At 34.5% G+C, this 25587-nt stretch overlaps 2 protein-coding genes across 7 annotated transcripts in view; both read right to left on the bottom strand.

The window, feature by feature from the left end:
- kuz (zinc-dependent metalloprotease kuz) overlaps nucleotides 1-22147 on the bottom strand; it is a 451131-nt gene extending 428984 nt beyond the window's left edge. For 3 of the 6 annotated variants that reach the window (XM_073967576.1, XM_073967580.1, XM_073967582.1), the window contains exon 1: nucleotides 21174-22147. The gene's annotated coding sequence lies outside the window, so the exon portion shown is untranslated. Of the gene's footprint in view, nucleotides 1-20127; nucleotides 20289-21173 lie in introns of those variants that run through there. The other 3 variants (XM_073967578.1, XM_073967581.1, XM_073967579.1) reach the window with 2 other exon arrangements.
- Nucleotides 10248-11957, bottom strand: Septin2 (septin 2). Its single transcript, XM_073967583.1, has one exon. The coding sequence runs from the start codon at nucleotides 11537-11539 to the stop codon at nucleotides 10280-10282; it is 1260 nt and encodes a 419-aa protein (XP_073823684.1). The 5' UTR covers nucleotides 11540-11957; the 3' UTR covers nucleotides 10248-10279.
- Nucleotides 22148-25587: the final 3440 nt, after the last annotated feature.

Raw genomic sequence — 25587 nt, 5'->3', positions numbered from 1 at the left:
ATATAAAATATAAAATATAAAATATAAAATATAAAATATAAAATATAAAATATAAAATATAAAATATAAAATATAAAATATAAAATATAAAATATAAAATATAAAATATAAAATATAAAATATAAAATATAAAATATAAAATATAAAATATAAAATATAAAATATAAAATATAAAATATAAAATATAAAATATAAAATATAAAATATAAAATATAAAATATAAAATATAAAATATAAAATATAAAATATAAAATATAAAATATAAAATATAAAATATAAAATATAAAATATAAAATATAAAATATAAAATATAAAATATAAAATATAAAATATAAAATATAAAATATAAAATATAAAATATAAAATATAAAATATAAAATATAAAATATAAAATATAAAATATAAAATATAAAATATAAAATATAAAATATAAAATATAAAATATAAAATATAAAATATAAAATATAAAATATAAAATATAAAATATAAAATATAAAATATAAAATATAAAATATAAAATATAAAATATAAAATATAAAATATAAAATATAAAATATAAAATATAAAATATAAAATATAAAATATAAAATATAAAATATAAAATATAAAATATAAAATATAAAATATAAAATATAAAATATAAAATATAAAATATAAAATATAAAATATAAAATATAAAATATAAAATATAAAATATAAAATATAAAATATAAAATATAAAATATAAAATATAAAATATAAAATATAAAATATAAAATATAAAATATAAAATATAAAATATAAAATATAAAATATAAAATATAAAATATAAAATATAAAATAAAAAAAAATATAAACAGACGTCCAAAGTAAACGATTTACAGACATATGGATGTATGGACAACAACAAAAATGATTCATGCAACGGACGACAACACTACTCCAGATAAGAGGAAGAGTTAGGGCACAAACAAAATTTTCTTTTAGTAATACATAAGAAAAAAATGAGAAAAAATATCATTAAAATCAATTGAGAAATGTTAATGGAAATTCCATTGAAAATGTTACAAAGAACACATACAAAAAAATACAATAAATATGTTAAGAGGAGCAGAAGAAAAGATGAAAAAAAACATTATAAATATAAGAAAAACTTTATGTAACCCCAAATGATAAGAAAGTGTGGAGAATTGCATTGTTGATTGAAGAAGATGAGGGGAAGGTTTGTTTGTGGGGCATATGGGGCAAAGAACGAGGGCATAATGCTTGGCAATGGACGGGTGTGAATAAATACAAAATCAAAGGTTATGAGAGGCACTTTTTTATGGGGCTTTAAAATTTCCAAGAGGCAAACGGGGGTGAATGAATGAAGAGGAAACCAAAGTGCATTGCTTAAGTAAACGTGCATTATAAATAAACAATATTCATATGATTGTGGCATTACTAAGACAAGAAAAAAAGTATAAACAAAAAACCATCAAAAATTTTTAACATTAAAATATGGTCATATGTGTAGATTATCTGAAACCCATCTGGCATAGGCATGTCTGCAGTCCTGGGAAAAAATTGTAATCAATTGTTGATTTCATAATTTTTGTATTTTACAGAAACAACCATCTCTCAAGCATTGCTGAGCCAGCAACAATTCTCAAGAAAGTAAAAAGTAATGAATTTTTAATTTCCAATTGAAATTGAGAAATAACCAATATGAAAAATTCAAAAAAAAAACAATTTCAAAAATTGTAAAAAAGCAAAATTAATAAAAAATCACACGACAACAAAATGTATTAAACTCAATTAAAACAACAAACTGGTACAGAAAATGTATCCAGTTAATTGTTAAATGAAAAACAACAACAATGACGACAACAACAACAACAATTGTAAAACAAAATAATATGTATCACAAAATATCAGCAACAAGAGAAATGTTAATAACAATTTATGGCGGCGAACAAAAACAGACACTTGATTCACCATCAACCAACCAACAACGATTTGTTTCGCGCGTTTATTTTGTTTGAAGGTGAAAACAAGTTTCTGTTTTATTAACCGCTCAAAACAGCAGCTACACGCTATGTATGCCGGACGAGGTATTGGTGACGATGATGAGTTCATCGTGATAAACTCTAAGCTTGAACAGTAACAAGTTGATAATGAACAAAGAATTAAATAAGATTTTGAAAAAAAAATGTTTGCCATATTTTTGCTAATTAGTTTGCCTATTTTGTTTGAAATAACATTGGGAGTTAAACTAATTTACAGCCGAGTCATAGTAAACATCATTAAAAATTGACTTTGCCGACAGCTAAATACCCTAAACATTGAAAAAAGAAAACACCGTAACAGTGGTGGTGGACCTAAATGCACTTTGAACAGATTCCTAATTGAAAATCGAAATATCGGGGGTTATTCTGAACGTAAATCTCTCTGCCGTTTCTACTTAAAGAAGTGAGAAAACTCACGTGGGGATAAAAGGGCCATTAGAAGTATACCATGGGCCGCATTATTCCACTTACAGACCCAATCAATACAGTCCTCATAAAAGAACAGTCCTTATTATATTGCAGGAATGCAACTTGACCGGTGGTTTTTGGAGCATTCGTGCCATTATGGCGAACTACTACGAAAAACCCACATAATCTCCTATACCCCATCCACAAATCCATCCACTTCACATACTTTTCATATTAACTTTGACGCATTCACAACAAAAAACAAGAAGACAATTGAAAACTTTAGTGCGAAAGGTTTATGAAATAGTGGTTTTGGTTTCAGGTCTCATATCTCAGTATGAATTGGTTTTCCTAGCAAAAAAAAAAATCAATGTTCTAGTCATGACCACAAGAACAACCCGCTACGATCCGAGAAGTGACCTTAAACTGGAAGGAATGGACAGACATAATCGATCTTGGAATTTGATCTAATTTTGGGAGTCATTCCTGTCCACCACGCTGTTCGAGGACATTGAGCAGACAACCCTCCGGCCAAGTCTGAAACGTTGGATAATCAACTATATGTGTGGTTGCCAGTCGTATGTGGAATTCAGGAACAAGAAATCCAAGCCCTGTAGAGTGAAACAGGGAGTTCCCGAAGGAGGAGTGATATCTCCGGAACTGTTTAACTCTACCTTTCCTGTATTCCGCCCCCTCCAGACGGCATTGAGATCGTAACGTATGCGGATGATTGTACGATCCTGTCGTTAGGTACCTACCCTGATGACATCTGTGAGAGACTGAACTCCTATTTAACCGATCTTACCACCTTTTTCCACGCGAGGAATATGCAGATATCCGCCACTAAATCGACGGCCACTCTGTTCACCACATGGACGACGCAGTATAGAAGAAAGTTGAATATCAGGGTCGATGGTAACAGAATTCCGACCACAAACTGCCCCAAAATTTTAGGGGTCACATTCGACACTACATTCACGAAGTGCTCGAACGCCACAGCTATCTGCGACAAGCTGAAATGTAGGAACAAGGACTTCAAGTCCCTAGCCGGAAAGACCACAACTGCTGGGGTGCAGATAAAGAAACCTTGTTGACCACATATAATGCGATAGGTCGGTCTGTGGTAAGCTATGCGGCTCCAGTTTGGTCCCCGAGATTATGTGATACGAATTGGAAAAAGATTCAAACTTGCAACAGGGTGCCTCCTCAAATCTTTAGTGGACCATCAACATGAGGAGGCAAAGATTCTTCCAGTACGACAACGGAATTTAATGAGATGCTATCGTTGCAGTACTTGCTTGGGTGTTACCGTGAGAGCCATCCCAATCACCATCTTCTGGCTACCGATACACCCAGGCATATCAAGAAGGATATTCATGCTCCAGAGACGGCGGTCCAGCAATATAGGAGAGAACCTCTAGATCAAGAGGCATACCAGGCAGGTTTGAACAGCATTCACACGGACACAATTGCTAAGACCATAAGCAATTATTGTGTGAATGCAGTCATCGGAGTACATCCCCCATCTATCGCAGCTAAAGAGCGTCAGCTGCCACGACAAAGCAGAGTACTTTTGGCTCAATTACGCTCGGTCGCCTAAATTCCTATTGGGCGGTAATCGATCGCACCGTGTAAGACATCTGCCCAGTATGCGGCATGGGCCCGCACGATACTAAGCAGCTATTAAACGGCCCGCCAAGCCTACTCATCTGATTCCAGTGGATCTGTGGTTACATCCCATCGAAGTAGTTCCTGGAACTGGAGATAGACCTAGAGCCAGATTAAACAGGAAAACGAACATACAAATATAATAATAAAAAACTCTTACAACAACAACAACACTTATCATATCAAGCAACCATTTTAGTCCTCACTATAGAATTTTTAGAACATTATGACAGAAAGTATGGACTTGCCAACGAAACAACGATCAGAAAACTGGTCTTATACAGCACCTAACGAAAATTTTGAACTTTTGTGATAAATGTATTTGCATGAGGTGTCTGATAGAAAACCTTTTAAAAAATTTGATGATTTCAACAGTTTCGGCCATCGTATACATGATTCAATTTAGTTGGTCACCGTAAAATTTGTTCACGTCATCCATAAGCATTCCAAAAAGAATCCCCGAACCGCCCTTACACTGCACCTAAGTGAAAATGTATAGCTTTTGTCAGGGCAGTACCGGAATGAGTTGTCGAATGTGGGCTATTATAGAACTTAATATCAGTTAGAATGAAATATACCGATGTGCAAAGGTTGGACCAATGCCGATCGTCATAGGATTTTTAGAGATTTTGAGTTATTATATCGGAAACTTTTCCACAAAAAATATATCGCTGCAATCATAAGGACTGCCTATGGTGAAAATTTCATAACAAACCTTGAACAGCTCATAAACAACTCTTAATCAAAATGTTTGAACTTTATGTGGGAGGCAACCGAAGATGTTGGCCGATGAGTTTTTTGGATTTTATGTATGTTTGAAAGAAATTACCTGATGTGCGCATGCATTTGACAGAGTTCTTAGAGCTTTTAGGCCATAATCTCGGGAAGTATGAACTTGCCTCGAAGAAAAATGTACCGCGAGGACAAGCTATTGTAGTCTTATGCTACATTTACTGAAATAGCGGACCGATGTAATCCATTTTCGAAGCTGATCTATGTTCAAAATTACTCCCTTCTTCTTCTGCTTCTTAATTCATTGAAATATCGTACAATTAATTCATTATGCCTCAGCACCTGTAGGCATTTTAGCTTTTGTGGTGACTACCAGAAGTAGTGGATCGATAGTCGAACAAAATCCAAGTTTGAACAAATATTACGATATTCAACGGTTGATCCTTTCTAAAGTTATTAATCAGATTGGCGGACCGAGCTAAATTGTCTCCGAATTATCTGAAACAGATTTAGTCTAAACATACTTGGGGTCCAAACCATTATTTCGATGAGGCACATTTTGATCATATCAACGAGTATATACACTCAGTAGCTAGCCTAAAGGCTGAGGAAATAATAAAAACTTACCTCAAAGATTAGATCTCATCATTTTAAGCTCAAAAATTTGAATTTTGTTTGGAAGATACCAGACACAGTGGTCCTAAATAATTCAATGACAGATCCAAGACCGGCTAATTAAACAAAACCTCATCTTTTCTTTTTCGCGAAAACTCCTTGTTGGTTGGTATTTGTAAGGTTTTGGAAATTTTCGTGATACTTATCTCAACAAAAAAATTATCGGGTATGTTCTGAGAGACACTTCACCTCTCACTTCGGGCCTCAAGCATACCGTATAATTTCGTTAGGCCCGATCAACGCACCTTCATTAAAAAAGCCTACTGGGATGGCTTCGCAAAATTCGTTGAGTACTCCCTGCGTCCGTTGCCGCTATCCTCAAGCACCAGAAAGCGTGATAAAATATTTATAGAAATTGTTCTCAAGCAGGTAGAATTCACCTTATGAGACCAAGCTTTTCATCCATGGCATGCACAACAATGCAACCAGCTTCGTGCCGAAACCCAACTGATGAATGAATTGAACAGTTGCATGCCGAGCCGAGATATACATGCGCTCCTAATGGTTGGTACATCTTTACCAGTGCAATATCAATTCACACCTTTCTTGGTCTACTCTAAAGATCTTCTCAGGTTGAAAAAAAAATAAATAAGAATCTCCTTGGTATCGCCTTCGAAAACGTCCAGTGCTCTGATGCCAAAAAGTGTGCTACACACTTCTGCCACCAATTTATTATTGTGCATCCATCTTCGCAGAATTGCAGGAATCGCAAAAGAGTAAGATCAGTAAAGGAGATTACGACTAAGATTTTGATTGGCCTAAATCAGTGGCGGCCTCCTGAAAGCACAATTATGCCACAGCTTATGATTTGTCCAACTTATTCTATACGGTCGCGATCATTCAATGCTGATTTCCGACAACATGAATTCCACCTTTCCAAACAATGTCACGCATTGATTTGCTATACCTTAATGGTAGGCAAGCCTTCGTTAAATTCCGAGGCCAAAAGGGAACAAATTTCCTTTAGCGGCACCTGGCGGAAAAATTCGGCATTTTAAGCACATGTTGTTCTTTTGGTCCTGATTCCAACGGTGTATAGCATTTGTCCCGCAAATTTATACTCCCCGAGATAAAGGAAAGTTTTTCTATGGACAGGTGCAAATCTCGGGAATGGGAGCAGAATTTCTTTTAAATTGTAAATTTTTCCTTAAGTAGCGGGCCTTCGGCCGGGGATTTACGACTTTCTCCTATGGACAGGTGCAAATCTCGGGTATGAGAACAAACTACGTTTCCGGGACAAAAATTATACTTCGTTGGAATCAGAATAGAAAGCGCTACCTATGGTGAACAAATTGTCTTCCCACCTTAGATGCCGCTAAAGGAAATTAAAGCCGCCAAAAGACCAAATATCGAAAAATTAAAAGGTGAATACCACAAGGTAGGATCCTTCGCTAATTTTGATCAATATTCATTTTCCAAAACTTCCCAATCCACCAGCAAATAAATCGGTGTTGTCATACTCTGGTACAACAACAACAACCAGTTGCGATGGAAGTACACTGAGGAGCGCACAAGCACTCAATAGGTAAAAATTTAGGATTCGGATATATGATCTGTCCCATCTGGGCATATGTATGTCTTGTATGATGGCATGCGGTTTGTTCCAAGTAAAGCCAGGCAAAGCTAGATAATTCACAACGCACCGCTTCGTCAAAAATACTGCAAAGGCGACGTTAAATGCATTGCTAGATATCTGTTTGAAAATGTTGTTTTCAGAAGCGTTTTTTTAGGTTAATGCAGATAAAAATGTAAGGCGAGTAGCGGTTTAGGCATAAATTGATTTTACGAACACCTGGCAGAAAAATCTGAAATTTTTGTCATGGGTATATCTTCTCGTCCTGATTACAAAAATATAAAGCTTTCGAGGGGAAGTCCATACTTCCCGAGATATGGGACTCGGATGTTCCGAAAATTGCGTTGCTTACGTGGAAAAATTTACAATTTAAAAGAAACTTTTTTTTCCGTGACCGAGATTTGCACCTGTACATAGGAGAAAGGCCGGCTACTTAGAAAAAATTTACAATTTAAAAAAAAATTAAGATTTTTCCGCCAGCAGTTCGTAAAATCAATTTGCTCCGCGGTTTGGAAACTATTTGATTATTTATCACCGATACTTAACTGGAGCACTTCCACAAAGCCTTCCATATGGAAGTGGTATTTTGCGATGAGTTCAATCTCGGTTGAATCAGTTCAATAACGTCTTCCAAGCTGAAACCTGACACTGATACAGGTCCATTTAAATGTTTCCGAAAGACTGGTTGTGGTTGTTAACAAGTGTAGAGATCTGCTGGGATGGTTACAAAACGAAATAACTTTCTATTAGCTACGGGGCACTGTGACATTGTTGGGAAAGACATTACCGGTAAGTTGACATGTGCAGGATCACAGTCTCTCAATATAAAAATTGAGGTTTTTTTTACATTCCCCTATGTCTGACCGCCCTTAACTGATGAAGCCGTATTTGAAGTTCTATCCTATCGATAAGGCACACATTATCCTAAAGGTTAAGCATATAAAAATATATTCCATTTATAAATCGAATTAATAAAATTGCACTTAGAACAGAATTCGATGATTGATTCAGGACTGGTTTCCCTATGTCGAACGGAAATTATTGCGAACGAAAAACACCTAAACTTTGATTTTCATGGTAAAATTCACAAAGTCAACTACAAAATTTAAAAATGAGACACGAGTTTAGTTGTTTTTCTTTGGTTTTTCATTTTCGTTCGAAATAGTGAAACAGGCTGTCAGTTTTAAAATTGAAACACATTGGAAGTTTTTATATTTTTTTAATAATTTTTATTAAATACTTTATTTTCGTGTTAAATATTATATATTTAATAATATATATGAGAATATATTATAACTACAATAATTATAATAAGTAATAATATTAATAACTATAAAGAAAGGAGGAGGAGGCGATATATACGTGTTTAAAGCAGAGAATTTGGTAAAAAGGCGTGATGATGTTTGAATAAAAAATACTTTATTTTTTAAAATAAAGTAAAAAAATATATTTTTTGTTCTTAATAAGAAAAATGCAGAGGTTTTTGAAAACTTGAGCATTTTACGTTCGTTATGTTATATTAAAAATAATACTTATGTAAAAGCTGGGAAATTTTTACGTGTTAGACGAAAATGTATATTTTCAAAAATTAAGTAATGAATTTGGAGATTGTTTTGTTTTATCGAAATTCTCGAAAAATATTTATGAAAATTAGGTAATGGATTTGAGATTTTTTTTAATCAAAATTTTTCGAAAACGTGATGGAAATTTTCCAATGAATGAATTACATTTGTGGAATTATTGAAAAAATTGGAAATTTTCGAAGGATAATGGGATCCAAATTAGTTCACTTCAAAGTTTTACATTTTTTCATATTTAAAAAAAGGATTTTTTTACATTTTTTAATTGTTTCATAATGTTAACATTAATCGAATAAGTCGGAAACTAACTAAAAGCTACCATTTAAAAAATATCAAAAAAGAAAAAAAGAATAGAATAGGTAATTTTTTTCACTAGGAATCAGTTAAATTCAGAAGCACCGCAAGTATTCATTCACACAATTTTTATTTTTTGCGTATTTTTCAATTCAAGTTTTAACGAAGAATTCAGCCTTAATGGCATATTTGGAGCTTGTTGTCGGATTAACCTGGAATGAATTGACTTTTATGAGTTTCAGCGATAAATCCCACGTAAGAATATGTCTATATAATACTGGAGAATGTACCAGGACTATGTCAACCTAGTATAAGCTGGGATTCATGGCTGAGACTCGCAATACTATTGTTGCTAAATTCATTTCAGTTTTTCAAGAAGAAAGGAAAAACTGCAGGAACTCCTTTCGAATTTGTTTGTAAATTTCTTCATTCGTTTAAGCCGGAAATACATCCAACGTTTGAGTAAAGTTTTGCGTCATTTCTGGTAAATGATGTGCTTTTGGCCTTACAGGCGATGACCAGAATACCATGCAGCTGGGTGGGGAATGTTCCCTCAAAATTCCGAAAATTCAAAAAGCCCTTTATGGACTTCCATTAAAAAATGTGCATAATCATTATCAGGAGAATAAGATCTGCATTCTGGTACAAATTTCAAAGCAATACGTAGGGTGCTCCTCAACTCAAGCCGTTAAAATTAATTTCCTTGAATTTCCGGAAATTCAAAGGCTCTGGATGGACTTGCGCCACAAAACATGCATGTCATTCTTATCAGAATAACAAGATCTCCAGTTTGTTACAAATTTCAAAGAAATACGTAGGGTGCTTTTAAACTTAACTCAAGCCTTTTAATTCAATTCAATTTAACTTTGGGCCACTGTACTAGTTTCTATAGTTTTTTTATAAACATCCGAATATAGAAAAAATCCATTAACTTAAAAAAAAACTTTTTTAAATTGGCAAAATTCGTTTTCAAACATGGCCGAGCGGTCAATAGTGATAGTGAAAGGTGTTGGAAGGGGTTGTTGATTAGTGAGGGAGGGGGATAGAAAACGCGGGTGGGTGTCAGTGGTTAAGGTTAGCTTAGGTTAATTCGCTTATTAAGCTTAGTTTTGTGAATAATTTTTGTTTTTGTTTTTTTTCAATTATGCGTCTAGCATTTATAATAAATACTTGTTGTTGTTGTTCGTTCTATAAAATACAAATTACAAAAAAACTGTGGCTTTTGTTTGTGCTGCAATTATTGGCTGCTTTTGTAGCTGTTGCGCTGTTGGAATTTTTTTCATTGTTCGCTTTTTGTTGTTTGGTTTGGAAAATTTCACTTCTTACTTCTTTTTGCTTTTACCCAATGTCAGGGTGTGGTGTGATGTGGCCAACTGGGCTTTGCGTCTGGTAAATTCAAGGAAATCTTCTTCCAATTTCTTGCGTGACTCTTCCAGTTTGCGTTTCTCCTCCGCGTGGTCCCGCTTGAGTTTTTCAAATTTGGCATGCAACTCCTTTTCAGATTCTTTGAGTTCTGCCTCCTTTTCCTTGACACGTTGTACAAACATTTGACGAACCTCTTCCTCTTTGGCCTGCAATTCGGCAAGATGATTCGAACGTTTGGCCTCAAATGTTTGTTGAAAAGAAATGGGCTTGTTGTCGGAATCAACATCAGAGAAACCCATTTCTTCGAGGCGTTTTTGACGATACAGCTCATAGTGTTTGGTGTGGGTCTTTTCACGCATATCTTCCATGTTGGTGCGTATGAGCATTTCACGCAATTTCACAAAATCGCAGTGGGTTTCATTTTCCACCTGCACCGTGCCCCAGGGATATTGCCGAGCCCTAATCAGCTTGTTACCCACCTTAATGAATTCCGTGGAGCCCACAACAGCAAAGGGTACATGATCATTCATGGCCTGATTGGTATCGGCCACTGTTTCATCATCTGTGGGAAATTGATAGATGTGTACCCCATTATTGGCCAACTCCTGCATGATTTTGGATTTGAATTTTTGCAATTCCGCCTTGGAAATGGTATCAGCCTTGGCAATAATGGGTATGATGTTCACTTTACTGTCCAATTTCTTCATACACACCAAATCCAAGCTCTTGAGGCCATGTCCCGTGGGACATATGAAATACAAACACACATGGATGCGTGAATCATGACAACCAACCAGTGACCGTTTGATTTTCAACTCTTCCTGTAGATAAGCCTCAAACTGGGCATCAATATAATCGACAACTGCTTTGAATGAGTCATCTTTGTTGATTTGATCACCATAGCCGACCGTATCGCAAATTGTTAACTTCAAACGTACATTGCTTTCCTGCAGCTCATAAGTGTGCGCTTTCAATTTCACATTGGGTAATGTATGGGAACTGGGTGTGGACTCAAAGCTGGTATTGAACAGGGTGTCCATCATCGTGGATTTACCTAAACCAGTTTCACCAATACACATCACATTAAAGACGAAGCCATTTTGCACAGATTTATTTACCAATTGATCCGGCAAGCTATCAAAACCCACATGTCCTGACTGTTTTAGGGAACGTAAATGGGGTTCTTTTTTGGCATAGATTTCCACTTCAGCTGTCATTATTTCACTCCGCTGCTTGGTGTTTGCTTCACTCGAGTTCAATTAATTTCAATCAATTTCTTCGATTTTCTAATTTAGTTTTTTTTTTTCGTTTCCGCCGTGGCCGCTCTAATCGTTTTATTTCACTTTTAAACCTTCTGTCTGTCGTCTACAAACTGAAATATTTTTTCTTTCAACAAAAACTGAATGTGCAATGCAACGACCGTCGACGATGAACACAGAAAAATTACATTTCAGTTTTGCTTTATGTCGCTTTCTTTGCTCCACTTTTTAATTAACCCCACACACTAGTCATCTCTTTCACACTAATGGGGAGCCAATGGCCGGGGGGTTATTGTATACATTTTTATGAGAGAGACAAACAAATGGTTAGCTTCATTTGTTGTACATTTTTGACAGTTACTTTTGTTCTTATTGATTTGTCTCAGAGAGTTTGAGAGTCCACCAAATGAAACTCTCTCGAATTTTAAGCAATGCAAACTCTCTTTCGTTCTCCTCTCTGTCAAAACAAGAATCAGGCAGGCATTGTGTCCGCCTCACAATGAGAAACTGAATCCGCAAACAATGGGGAGTTTGTTTATGGCTGCAATTTTGTTGTTGTTGCTTTTTATAATGTTTTTTGTCTGATTGTGCATAAATTAAGTTTATAAAACAACACAAAAACAATAAGATAATTTAATGTTGTAATCGCTATGTGTGTAAATTGTTTATGATTTTTAATACATAATTCAACAGATTTTTGTTTGGGTAGACAAGAAATTTTGCAACTCCATTTATTTATTAAAGTTTAGAAGAGAATAACGGTGTTGCCACATGTTACACATGAGGGATATACGGATGTCTCTAGTACGTAAAGGCACAGAGCAGGAATTGAAAACATGGGGCAATATCAGTTATAAATTTTGACCATATATTAATGGTCTGTTCCTTTACTTTTGAAAGTGGTAAAACCGGCAAAAGTAGCAAAAGTTGTAAACTGCTACCATATGAATTGTGTATGGTGTCTGAAGTAAAGAAACGCTTTTCGAGTAAAAAGTGGTAAAACTTGAAGATTCTTGCACGTAAAGGAACAGAGCTTAAGTATAAGGGGGAAGTAGTGCAATTTAGGAGCACCTATCGAATTAGATTGAAATTTTTACCGTAGCTAGTCATTGTTATGCTGATCACACAGATATATAACTTTTTAAGCGGAAATCCATACTTCCCGATTAAAAAAAATCCCAACTCGTTTATTTATTAAAGCTTAGAAGAGAATAGAGTGTTGCCACGTGAATTTCAAAATTAATTAAATGCATGGAGGGATAATGGAATTGAAAACTTGGGGTAATAATCGGACTAAATAGTAAAGTATAAGGTGGAAGTAGTGCAATTTAGGGGAACCTCTAGAATCAGATTGAAATTGTTACCCTAGCTAGATCTTGTTATGCTGATAACAACGATATATGACTTTTAGGGGGAAATCCATATTTCATGAGGAAAAAATCTTGCCACATGATATTTATTTATTTATTTATTTATTTATTTTATTGAGTGAAAGGCTACACAACAAGATAAAAATCTTATAATTACAGTGCAGGTTTATAAAAGTTATGAAATATCCTTCTTAACAAATAATAAGAACAATAGTATGAATATAAAAGGCATAAAAACACAAATTAATTTTTATAAAACAATATTTTTAAGGAGGTACAGATCGAAAAAGTTTAATTTAATGGAGCAGTGTAATGTTTAACAAGTTTTTTCTTAAATGTGAACGCATTGCTGATTGTTTGTAGTTCATTTGGTAGAGCATTCCAAAGACGTATGGTATTAACGAAAAAGTGTTGCTCGAAAACGTGTCTTTGCAGTCTGACGGGAACTAAAAGTTTGCCTCTTAGAGATCTGTTAAATTTTAATTTATCGTACAGATATTTGGGTTTCTTTTTCACTATAATTTTTTGGAGAAAAACTAAGGATCTGATATTAAGGAGAGTGTCGAAATTATAGCCATAGAGGGATTTTGCATATTGAGACACATGATCAATTCTTTTTAGCCCATATACGTATCGAATTATATTATTGAATGTTATATTTAATTTACGTCGACAAGATGAATCACAACCTGCAAAAAGTTCGCACCCGTAAATGAGACTTGGAACCAGGAAAGTTTTTGCAAGGAGTAATCGTATTTTAAATGGGGTAAAAGAGTGTGTGACCCACAAGGAACGCAATTTAGCATTTGTTTGACCTGCAAGCATATTTACGTGATTTGACCAAGTCAATGTATTGTTAAAAATAACACCAAGATTTTTTGCATTTGGGACAATGTTGATCTTTTCATTATTTATGATATCGAATAGGAATAAAATAGACGGACATTGGAATTGAAAACATGGTTATAGTTATAGATTAGGGATACGTAAAAAACCGATTTCGATTAGTTAATTAATTAGTCGATTATTAGCCATAAAATTTCTGAAAGTCGTAGTCGACTATTGAATGTACAAAAACCGGATAATCGATTATTCTTAATCGACTTTCGAAAGACTGAGTCAACTATTATTCGTAGTCGACTATTAGTCGTAGTTGTCTATTATGTGTGTTAAAACTTAGTAATTGTACTCTTTATAGATATATACATCACGGATCGCATCAAAGAAAATGGTCGATTATTTTCGATTATAATCGGGTTTCGTATCCCTATTATAGATATGCAATTATGGACCACGTATAAAAGGATAATGAGGAACGAGTGTCATTCAGCGTCTTAGCGGCTTCTCTTGGAATAAGTTGAAATTTTTACCATAGGTAGTTCTTGTTAGTTCGGTCACAACCGGACGGTAAATCTATATATCCCCGAAATATGGGTACTGACATTCTCACTCTATTATGTCGTTTAGGGACAGCCTCGAATCGGGGTGAAATTCTTAACGGATTCGAATATATTAAAAAAATAGAAAATCCCAATTTTGCTGATCGCGATTTTAGGGTTTTTGGCATTTTCGGGGCCCTCGTCTCGGGCGAAATGGGCTTGTCAAAACAACAAATTGCACCCTTGTAATCAAAGGACAAGGTGGACAAGTGAACCCCAGGAGTGAACTATTTTAAACTTCTATGAGGAGGTAACAGAGGGAGTGGACCTAAATATTTCAATGACAAATCAACAGCGCAAATAAACTCCTGCAGAATTTTTAACTTCAAAGAAGCAGGCATCAGAGGAAGAGGGCTTAAGGGGTTTCCCCTAATTATCACTTTCGAATCAAATATTAGTTTAAAATGGCTTATGGGGTGGTTACCTTTAATTTAACTATCACTTTCAAAAAATCGAAAAAAATATTGGCTTATTTTGATGTACAGGTAGTATAGAATATGCAGCAAAAAATCGAAGAACCCGTTCAAACTGAAGAACCCGTAGAGTTTTGTTTGTAGAGGTGCAACTTAAAACGCGTTTTTTTTTTCTCGAAGTGACATTTCTGAAGCTGACAGCGCGAAAATTACTGGACCGATCTACACAAATTTTGGTAAGCTTATTAAATACAAAAAAGCTGGTCTTTAAGCAAAACATAATAAAATAATTGTTGCTCGATTTTTTAAAATCGAAATTTTTAATTTTATAATTCGTCAATTTTGAAGCGATTTTTTAAAATGCTGTTATTTAAAGACTAGATTTTTATGTTTTTAAAAAGCCCCCAAAAATATACGAAAATCGGCCCACTGCTTTTCGAGCTATCGTTGGCACCGCAAAACGCTTTTACCCAAAAAAGGGTCAGGTAGCCATTTACCACAAAAATTCCAAAAGTAGTATAAAATGTGCTATTTCAGATGAAAGAAAGGGATAATCCCTTTTTAACATAACCTTGATAGTCAGCCCGCAAATAGCACTGACAACAAATATATTTTATTGACTTTTCTTAAAGGCGGCAATCGGCAATACGCTTTACTCGCGAGCAAGCAAAGCTTCTTCCTCCACTTATACAATTTAACACATTTGTTATTGTATGCATTTTTCTGGGCTGAAACCCGGATTATTTCGCTCCACAATATCCACAACACATTCTTCTGCACAGCACTATAATATTTTTCTTCATGGCCTTGAAGGTTATCGCTTCACATAGGTTGACATTTTCAGGTTTGGAAGTATTCTGAGAACTGCAGCAAATATGTATTGCACCTATTATTAGTGTTCTCTGAATACACCCCTATTAGATGCTATATCTGTTAGTTCTATCCTCTAACTTCATAACTCATATTTCATAGAAAATATTCAAAAAATTTCCCGAACGTCGTGAGGCAGCAGAATTTTGTTGAGGCCAAAATCTTTGGATGCAGAAAAGATTTTGGAGCAAGACTATGGAGGAAAAAAACATAAGCAACTTCTCAATCGTTTGGAAATTGGCGATAGGAAACCGGGAGAATGCTAATGGTGGTGTCAACGACGATTTCTTGCGTACAATTTGGATGTAACGACCTCTGGGACATCATCCGAACAAAATCGCATTCGTATCAACGCCTAACGGCATTTTAAGTGTTGTAGTCGACAACGCATTGATCTTTGATCTTTCAGCGATGTCTAAAGAGATTGTAACTCTCTCTGCGGATTGCCATCAGTTGCACGAAGCTCGTTCAAGACTAACTTCTACATAGATGAAGGTCTCGAAGCAACAGACGTGCTAACTCCAACACAGTCAGGTATATGCTATTATCACGGTCGTTCAAAAATCGGGGAACAAATAAGCCGTACACTAGACGCGAGCAGCGATTGCTCTAGCAAAATGAATCGGCCAATTTTTTATGACAAACCTCTAGGGAAAAAATCCTTATCGACACAGTGCTGACATTTTGGTTATACCCGTGGATCATAAGGCAACAGTCGTGCCGATAAATATTGTTGCAAATAGTACATCAACAGCCTACGGAACAACAATAATATCTCCTGCACGCGTTTTTCGAAGATCACTTCCATGGAAAGTTGTACATGCTAATGTGTCTCATACTATCGTCGGATATGAAACAATGCAGGCACATAGATCCCGAAACTGGCATCAATATTAAAGGAAAAGTGAAATCAATTCCAGGCTATGCGGAAATTAAGACCATGGTAAATAACTGCAAATATCAGGATTTACTGTCTCAATTTCCAGACATTACAAACATATCGAGAAAAGTAAATGAGGTTATTCTGAACGAAAATTCCCCGTGAGGTTTTTCACTTTCTCCCTTAAGTTGAAACGGCGGAAAGACAAACGTCACGGGGAATTTTCGTTCAGAATAGCTACCAAAGTAGGCCTATATAGTACTATCGAGAGCAAAGACGTTTCTGTTTCTTCAAAGCCTCGTCGACTTCCTCCTGATAAACTAGCCATTGCAAAGCAACTTTGATTGTAGGTTCAAATTTCGACGAAATATAATGTTGAATCTCGTTCTCGGACGATGACTATGAACAAATGATGAGTAATCTTTTAAAAGAAAAAACTAACACGACGTTAAGTTTGGCCGGGCCGAACTTTTTATACCATCCACCATAAAATATTCCTAACTAAAATGGAATAAATGGTTTACTTTGTCTTATGCCAGACTATGAAAATTTTCATGTACATGAAAATGAGTTTATAGGCAAGAGGTGTGAAGGGGGTGAAACTCTGTACACAAGGTTCTGTAATCGGAAATTATTCTTTGTGTTTAAATTCGTAACTCTCAAACCAATGTAAAGCAATGGAAATATCAAAATTTTCATTTGATTTCATATACGTGTGTGAATGTCAATGAAATTTTAGAAGAAATTGACAAAGAGTTTTCAATGAAAATTTTCATATTCTGGCATAAGACTTACCTGCCCACATTTTTAAGTTCAAAAGTTTTCTGACCGCGGATATCCCATATGCTTAATTATCAAATATGATCTAAAACATGTTTTCAATCGAAGTGTGGACCTATGCTGACTGCAGAGAACCTCAAATATGAAATTTCGGACAGTTCCGTCAAAAAATGTTGCCAAAACCCTTTAATACCAAAAATCGGGAGGTACATATATATGGGGCCTATACCAAACCATGGACCTATATTGACAGCTTTTGGTGGAAACGTATTCTGAGCAATAGAAGCTTTAAATGTCAAATTACATTAAGTTCGGCCAAGAAATACAGCTAAAAGTTTCAAAATACCGAAAATCGGAAGGTACGCTAAACTGGGGCATATACCAAAAAGTTGAACTATATTGAAAAATTTTAGGGAGAACGTTTTCTGAATGCTGTGATTCTCAAACACCAAATAAAGGTATTACTGTCAAAATTTGTACGCAAAACCCTCAAAATACCGAAAATCGGGAGGCACCAATATATGGGACCTGCACCAAGACATGAACCTATATTGACTACTTTTAGTGGAGAAGTGTTGTGCGCAATAGAAGCTTCAAATGTCAAATTACAACAAATTCGGGAAAAAAATTAAAGCTAAAATTTTCAAAATAGCGAAAATCGGAAGACACACTTAAATGGGCCTATACCGACAAGTTGGTGAGAACTGAGAACCTCAAATGTGAAATTACAGCTAGGTAGGTTAAAAATTGTAACTAAAATCCTCAAAATACCGAATCTCGGGAGTTACCGTTATATGGTGGCTATACCTAAACATGGACCTATGTTGACGATTTTTTCTAGAGAATTTTCGTGGCCACTGAGAACTTAAAATGTCAAACTACAGCTAGATCGGCTAAACATTTTAGGTAAAATGTTTAAAATAACCCAAAATCGGGAGGTACTGTTATATGGAAGCTGTATCAAAACAAGGACCTATGTTGACGATATTTGGTGGAGAAGTTTCGTGACCAAAGAGAACATTAAATGTCAAATTAGAGCTAGTTTGGTAAAAATTTGTAGCTAAGATCCTCAAAATACCAAAAATCGGGAGATACCGTTATATGGGGGCTATACCAAAACATGAACCTATGTTGACGATTTGTGGTGGATAACTTTCATGACCGTAGAGAACATCAAATGTCAAATTACAGACACTTCGGTTAAAAATTGTAGCTAAAATTCTCAAAATACCGAAAATCGGAAGGTATCGTTACATGGGGGCTATATTAAAACACGGACCTATGTTGAAGATTTTTGATGGACCACTGACAACCTCAAATTTAAAATTGCAGCTAGTTCGGTTCAACATTTTAGCTAAAAACTTCAAAATATCGAAAGTCGGGTGTAACCTTTCTATGGGGGCTATACCAAAAGATGGGCATATGTTGATGATTTTTGGTGGAGAAGTTTCGTGACCACTGAGAACCTCAAATCTCATATTTTAGCTATTTCGGTTAAACATTGTAGCTAAACTCCTTAAAATACCGAAAATCGGTAGGTAACGTTCAATGGGGGCTATACCAAAGCATGGACCAATGTCCATAATTTTTTGGATATAAGTTTCTTGGTCACTAGGAAGCCTAAATGTCAAATTATAGCTTCTTCTGTTATCCTTCACTCCCTGTGGAGCATAGTCCTCAGCCATTCTTTTATATCGAACTCTGTTGTGCGATGTTTGACGTCCTTCCATGAATAGTTTGCAGCTTGTAGTTCTGCCATCTCCAAGTTTTAGCTGGTGCACCAACACGCCGGCCTCTACCCTGGTGATAACAACGAAGCGCTTGACGAGCAATGTTTTCGGCAGGTCTTCGTAGCCTGTTCCGTTGACAAACCTCAACGGGAGCTGCAATTGGATTGGCGATGTTCAATAGTTCAGCATTTCGTATTCGGTTCGGCCACCAAATGTTCAAAATTTGCCGCAGACATTTGTTTGTAAAACTTTGTAGACGGCCGTTTATTGAACTAGTACGTTTCTAGGTTTCGCATCCGTAAAAAAGGACAGATTTCACATTCGAATTATATATGTGAAGCTTGGTGTATGTTGAAATTTGTCGAGATCTCCAAATAGGGTGAAGCATGCCGAAAGCAGCCTTTGCTTTATTTAATCGAGCTCCACCCTTTATCGTTATTTGGCTACCAAGGTAATTGCATTTTCCACCCATTCGATGTCAACATTGTCAATGCGGATGTGTGAATCCGAGTTCGCTTCATAGCCTCCCGGCATGGACTTAGTTTTAGAGATGTTGATTTCGAGCCCGACTGAACGCGACTCATTTTTAATGGAGTTGATATTTTCCTGCAGGTGACTAGTTACTTGGCTCAGTAGACATACGTCGTCAGCGTATTCCAAGTCTTCCAGATGTTTAAAATTATAGCTAATTCCGTCTAAAACAGACGGACGGACGGATCGACATAGAATTTTACCCTGATCAAGAATATACATATATACTTTATAGGAGCGCAGATTTTTATTTCATTGCGTTACAAATGGAAAAACAAACGTAATATACGTTCCATACTATGATAGAGGGTATAAAAACAATAAAGAAAAAACGGCAGGATTTTGCTTCTTCACTATATGTGACAGTCTTGGGGTTTACGAAGCCGTCTGATACTTTTTTAAACGTGAATATTGGCATATTAAGAGACTTCCGAACAGTATGTTTTATGTCTTTGTGATCGGAAAAAAACAAAAGATGAATTTACATATAAATATGAACAGGAGTAAATGTTTGAAAATTTTAAGACACATACCTATCTGGAGAAAAAATGTAAACCGATCCGTTCGTTGGGTGACTCTAAATAACATAACTGTAATAAAACAACATTCGCGAAAGTGTATAGACCATATCTCCGGAAGAATAGACTTTCCGTCGCAATAAAATTTATTGCGTCGCAAATAAAATTATTCCAAACTGAAAAAAAAAAATCCAATAAGAAATTGTTGTGTTTGCGCCAGAATTGTTTCAAATAAAAGTATATTGTTTTTGTATAAACTAGTTTTAGTTCGATTAAAAAAAATATTTTTTGTATTATATTTTCCCCCTAAAACAATAGATACCTTTATGTGCCCGCAAATTGTTGCATTCCAATGACACAGGTGGCAACGATGTAAACAATGAAATATTAGTCAGGCGCTCTCTCACTTGCTAACAAAAGACCGAGAGAGAAGCCTTAAATGAGACAAGTTAGATTGTAAATAAAAAATAAAATAGAAATACTAACAAATTTGAATGAAAGAAGTTTGAATTAAAAATATTTTGTAATATTTGATCCTTGAATTGATTTTAAAAGCGATTTAAAAAATTAATTATTATTTTTGGCTATTGAAGTTTTAAGTTCATTAGGCGAGGGGGAGAGAATTATTACATCTCTGTTTGTGTGTTAGAGAGAGCATTAATAAATCCAGCTCAATAAATAAAAATGTTAGGCATAAAATTTAGCAAAAAAATAAGTAAACAAATTGGGGAAAGAAGAACAAAAAATAACAACAAAATAATCTCGCTGAAAGACGCAAACGCAAAAACAATACCATGTTTGTTGTTGTTTTGGGGGGATTTTTGAAGATGGATGCTGTTCTTTTATTGTTGTTGTTGTTTTTTGTGTGCTACAAGAAGAACGACGATGTAAAGAAAAATAATAGTAAAACACATAGGCTGATGATGATAATGGAGATGGAGAAGGTGAAAAGATGGAGGATGAAGAAGAAAAAAGTCAATACACGGCAATCCAGCCAGCAACAATAATAATAACAAGGGTATTAGTTAATAAACCAAAATAATAATATAAATCTTATTTACCGGATGATGATGTGATTGAAGAAGAACAAAGGTAATCCAAAGGCAAAATGTAATGTAGAATTGGGAAAATAAACACACACAAATTGGAGATTTTTGCTCACTAATTAAGGGAATTACTTCACTTTTTCTGAATTTTTTTTAAAATAATTTTTCACTTAATGCTCTTCATGTATTTCCTTTTTTGCTTTTTGTTTGAGATTTTGACACAAAGTCGAGCCACACAGAGCAAACTAGTGGTGGCCAACCAAATTAACTTCAATTTGTTACACGACACAACAACTCACTTCAATTGCTTGCTGCTTTCTTCAAGGAATTACTTTCTTCTTCCATTGGCCAGACGACAATTTTTCATTTATTTTTCTTTGGAAAATTTTAATAATTTCTTTCGATTTTTTCTTTACACAGACTACTTGGTTTGAATATGAGAGATTTTCAAAACACTGCACCTTTTTTAAATACCGCAAATAATCACCAATTAATTATTATCACCACATTATTTATGTTGTATTCAATTTTTCTCATTGGCTTTTGGATTTGGAATTAGCATTGATTCTTCTTTTTCAGTAAGAATAGAATTTCTTTTAAACCTTTTTTGCCTTCTTCTTCGTTAAACCAGATTTATCAAAATATTCAATTCAATTAAATAATGACAGAATCACAATTTATTCCATACTAAGAAAAAAAGGTAGTATATTTTCTGCCCGTCGTTGATTGTTGTTTATTAGTAGATTTGTTTCTTTTTTTTTTTTGTTAATTGTTTCGACCGTCACACGTTTTGTTCTCATTTATAAACACACACAATACGGACGACGAGACGACAACGAAATAACGCACCCGTCGCATTTATTTAATCGTATGCTTTCAAACTTCAATATAGTACTAACGATGAGTGCGATTTTTTTCCTACACCGTTTCGAAAAATAAAACTTGTTTTTTCTTTTTGTTGTTATTTGAGATAAACACAGCGCAACAACAACATGGGTAAAGCAAAATCAATTCTCTCATATGTACACAGAGAGTGAGAGAGTACTAAATAACCAGATGAGAGCATGTTGAGTTGTCGTTTCCACTGAGAACCAGCGTTGTCAGTATTGGGGAATTTTTCCCCAAATTGGAGAATTTTTTTCTGAAATGGGGAAAAATAATTCTACTTGGGGAATTGCGGAATTTTTGGGGAAATCTGAAAAATATTTGGGGATTTTTGGGGAAATTCTTTTTTGAGTATTTATTTCAGATAATCTGAACTTTTTTAATAGTAGCGCACGCAAATAACATGCGTCATATACTAACTAGGCGTTTACACCAGACAGTTTGTCTTCAAATACAACTCTGATTTACTAACACATACATACATTTGTTGTTTGTCTCTTAGCTGTCCATCATTTTTTCACAGACAGTAGAGAAGACAAATTTTTGGCATTTTTGTAAAAATAAGTGAGATAATAATTGAAATGTGTTAAAAACAAAAGAACATGAACAAAAACAAAACAAGTGAACGGAATACAAAAAGAAATCGACGATTTTCATTCAAAATCTTACAACTGTTTTTCCAGTTGTCGGGACGCCTACGTCACACAGGCAAGTTGTGGGATTTTGACAATCAATACAACTGTCCTGTCATTTGTAAACGCAGGGTAAGTGTAAGAAGTAAAGGAACGCTTTTCGAGTAAAAAGTGGTAAAACCATGGTAGAACAAATATAAGGTAAAGTAAATACTACAACAAATACAAATCGACAACAACCACAAAGCAATTTGTTTTTGTTTGTAACGTTATGTTTGGTTTACATTCGGCGTCTTTTCGTGATTTCGAAGGCGTTTCGTGATTTCGCGCGGAATCATGCAAAATTTATCATGATTTCGCATACAAAAATGAAATCATCTCATTTCGTGATTTCAGCGAAATCAACATCGAAATCACAGTACACATGATATACAACCTTGCTTTTGCCTAAACAAGTACCAAAAGTTGCAACACTTTTCACGTATCACAATAAACAAGGTAGATGTGCGAATTGCTGAAACAACAAATTTTAGTATCAAAATTTGTAAACAACGTGAAAAATATTAAATAACTTTCTTATATGCTGTTTATATTAGAGCTTTTTGCAGGGTTAACCTTCTTTGAGAGGATTTGTTTGAAATATAAGCAATGGAATTGACATTTAAAACCCAGTCGGTTTGTTAAATCCCGTTATATATAAACGGGGTATAACAATGCTATTTTTCATTGTGTTCCCGTACTTTTTAATGGTAATTTTAGAAAATAGATCTAATTGTAAAAAAATTTCCTAAAAATACGGAAACGGGAAATTACGGAAATTGCAAAAACTCCAGCAAAAATGTCAAAATCAACGTATCAGCTATAATATTAGATACCAATGAACATATGAACATGCTTGCTGCTAGTTTCTAATAGGCCAAAATTGTATGGCAGAAAACAGGAGAAGAGGGTGTTATTCGGCGCTATTTTTGTTTAAAGAGAAGTGCATGTCTTGCTAGATTTCGGAGTACGGGAACGCATTTTTAGCACTAAACGGGACAACTACTGCATGTACTAATATTTTGTAGGTTCTGAGCACAACTTTTATCTATCAAAATTTATTATTATGATGTCTTAACTATAAAATCAATATTTATTTTTTTTTTATTTTTTGGTACTATACACAATTGATATGATATATAGATAATTTTACGATAATTTTTTTAAATAAAGTTGTAAAGTTCTGTATTGTCGAATATTTTTGATGTTTAATTCAATTTACAACAACTTGTTTTGAAAATTCATGTTCAATCAGCTGCGCATATGCATCTACCTTGATCATTGTAATATGTTTGAAATCAACAAAAAATAAGTGTAAACACCGGGGTGTATTTCAGGATTTCGTGAAATCCAATGGATTTTGGAGCGCAAGTGTAAACTTGGCATTACTGTCACCCGTACATGTAAACAAAACAAGGAAATGTCTATAAATTGTTGGAATTTATAAAACTAATATTAACTCTAAACGAGAAAATTTACAAAAATCATTAAAAATGATCTTCGCCCTAAAAGGCAAAATTTCAACAAAAAAAAATAAATAAAAAACAAGCTGAGCACGTCTATGAAAAACATATCAAGAAATGTTGTCATGGCGTGTTAGCGTTCAAAGCCAAAACTCATAACTTCAAAGTCAGCGCAAAAAGCGTTTGTCATGAAGAAAATACATTTCTGTGGCCAAGTATCCGCGTTAATGTACAAAAACACATTTGCATTTGAAAAACGATAAGTTCTAGGACAGAGAAGCCATTACATAGTCGATACGTCCGAAGATTTGCTTTACCACCAATGAAACCAGGTAACGTAATTTGGTGACTATGTGGGTTCGAGTCCTTGGCTTTCCTTTTTCACTTGCAAATAATTTCAGATCATCAAGCTTAACTCTAAACGAGAAAATTAACAATAATATTCTTCACATTTGATTGAATATTTTGGAAAACATGAATGAAAATTCGTTACATTTTCAATTTGAATGTTTCCACATCATTCCACTAAATGCATAAAATCTCGCAGAAAGTAGAATTCTTGCAAAAATGTTTGGGGTCGCTGGAAATTCATTGAAAAAATAGAAGTTGGTTCAATCTTTTGTTTTTGAAATGAAAGAAGCACATGTTTATTAGGGCTTTATTTTTTTCAAATTTAACAAAGTACCTCATATATTAACAAACGTTGTACCGCCTCTATAAGCGGTGCTTTTATTGTGCGACTCGTCGTTCGGACTTGGAGGAGGTTACACATCATTGATATGAAGAAGTCTTTCTGGGAAATAGTTTTTTTTCGGAATGATATATTTGTACCTCAAAAAATATATATCCCTAATGTACATCGAAATAGAAATAAATATATAAAATGTCGTATGGAATTTGACACTAACGTTACAACCCAGTTCAGTCAGCTGTGTATTGCTGTTACCTTTTATTGTTCTACCATGTGGTAAAACTTTAAGATTCTTGCACGTAAAGGAACAGAGCTTTTATAACAGCTTTGAAGTGTTATCATGCGGTTCGGCAATTGACAGTGTACTAGAACAATGAGTCATGGTACAAATACACAGGTAGCCGCATCGGCGATTGTTGGTAACATACGATGTCAAAATTTGACACCCATTCAATGCAATTGACACATCATGTTACCATCAGCTGGCATGATAATGCTACCTGTATTATTGTACCATGCAATGAGTTGAATTGAAGTATAATGTTTCCATCATTTCAACTGCTTATGGGGACATAACTGCACAAATGATTTCTGTGGTGGAATTCTGTAACTCATTTTTCGAGTTACCGCAAATATCGGTAAAATTAAAATGCTTATAATTTCGGTAATTAACTAATTTTTTCGGTAAGTTAACTACCAAAATAAAGCTGTTGCTAAAT

Source organism: Musca autumnalis, unplaced genomic scaffold, assembly GCF_047663935.1.
Source record: "Musca autumnalis isolate F117 unplaced genomic scaffold, ASM4766393v1 scaffold_2, whole genome shotgun sequence".
NCBI lineage: Eukaryota > Metazoa > Arthropoda > Insecta > Diptera > Muscidae > Musca > Musca autumnalis.
Note: the sequence above shows the minus strand (reverse complement) of the source record. Positions and strands in the feature narration are given on the sequence as shown.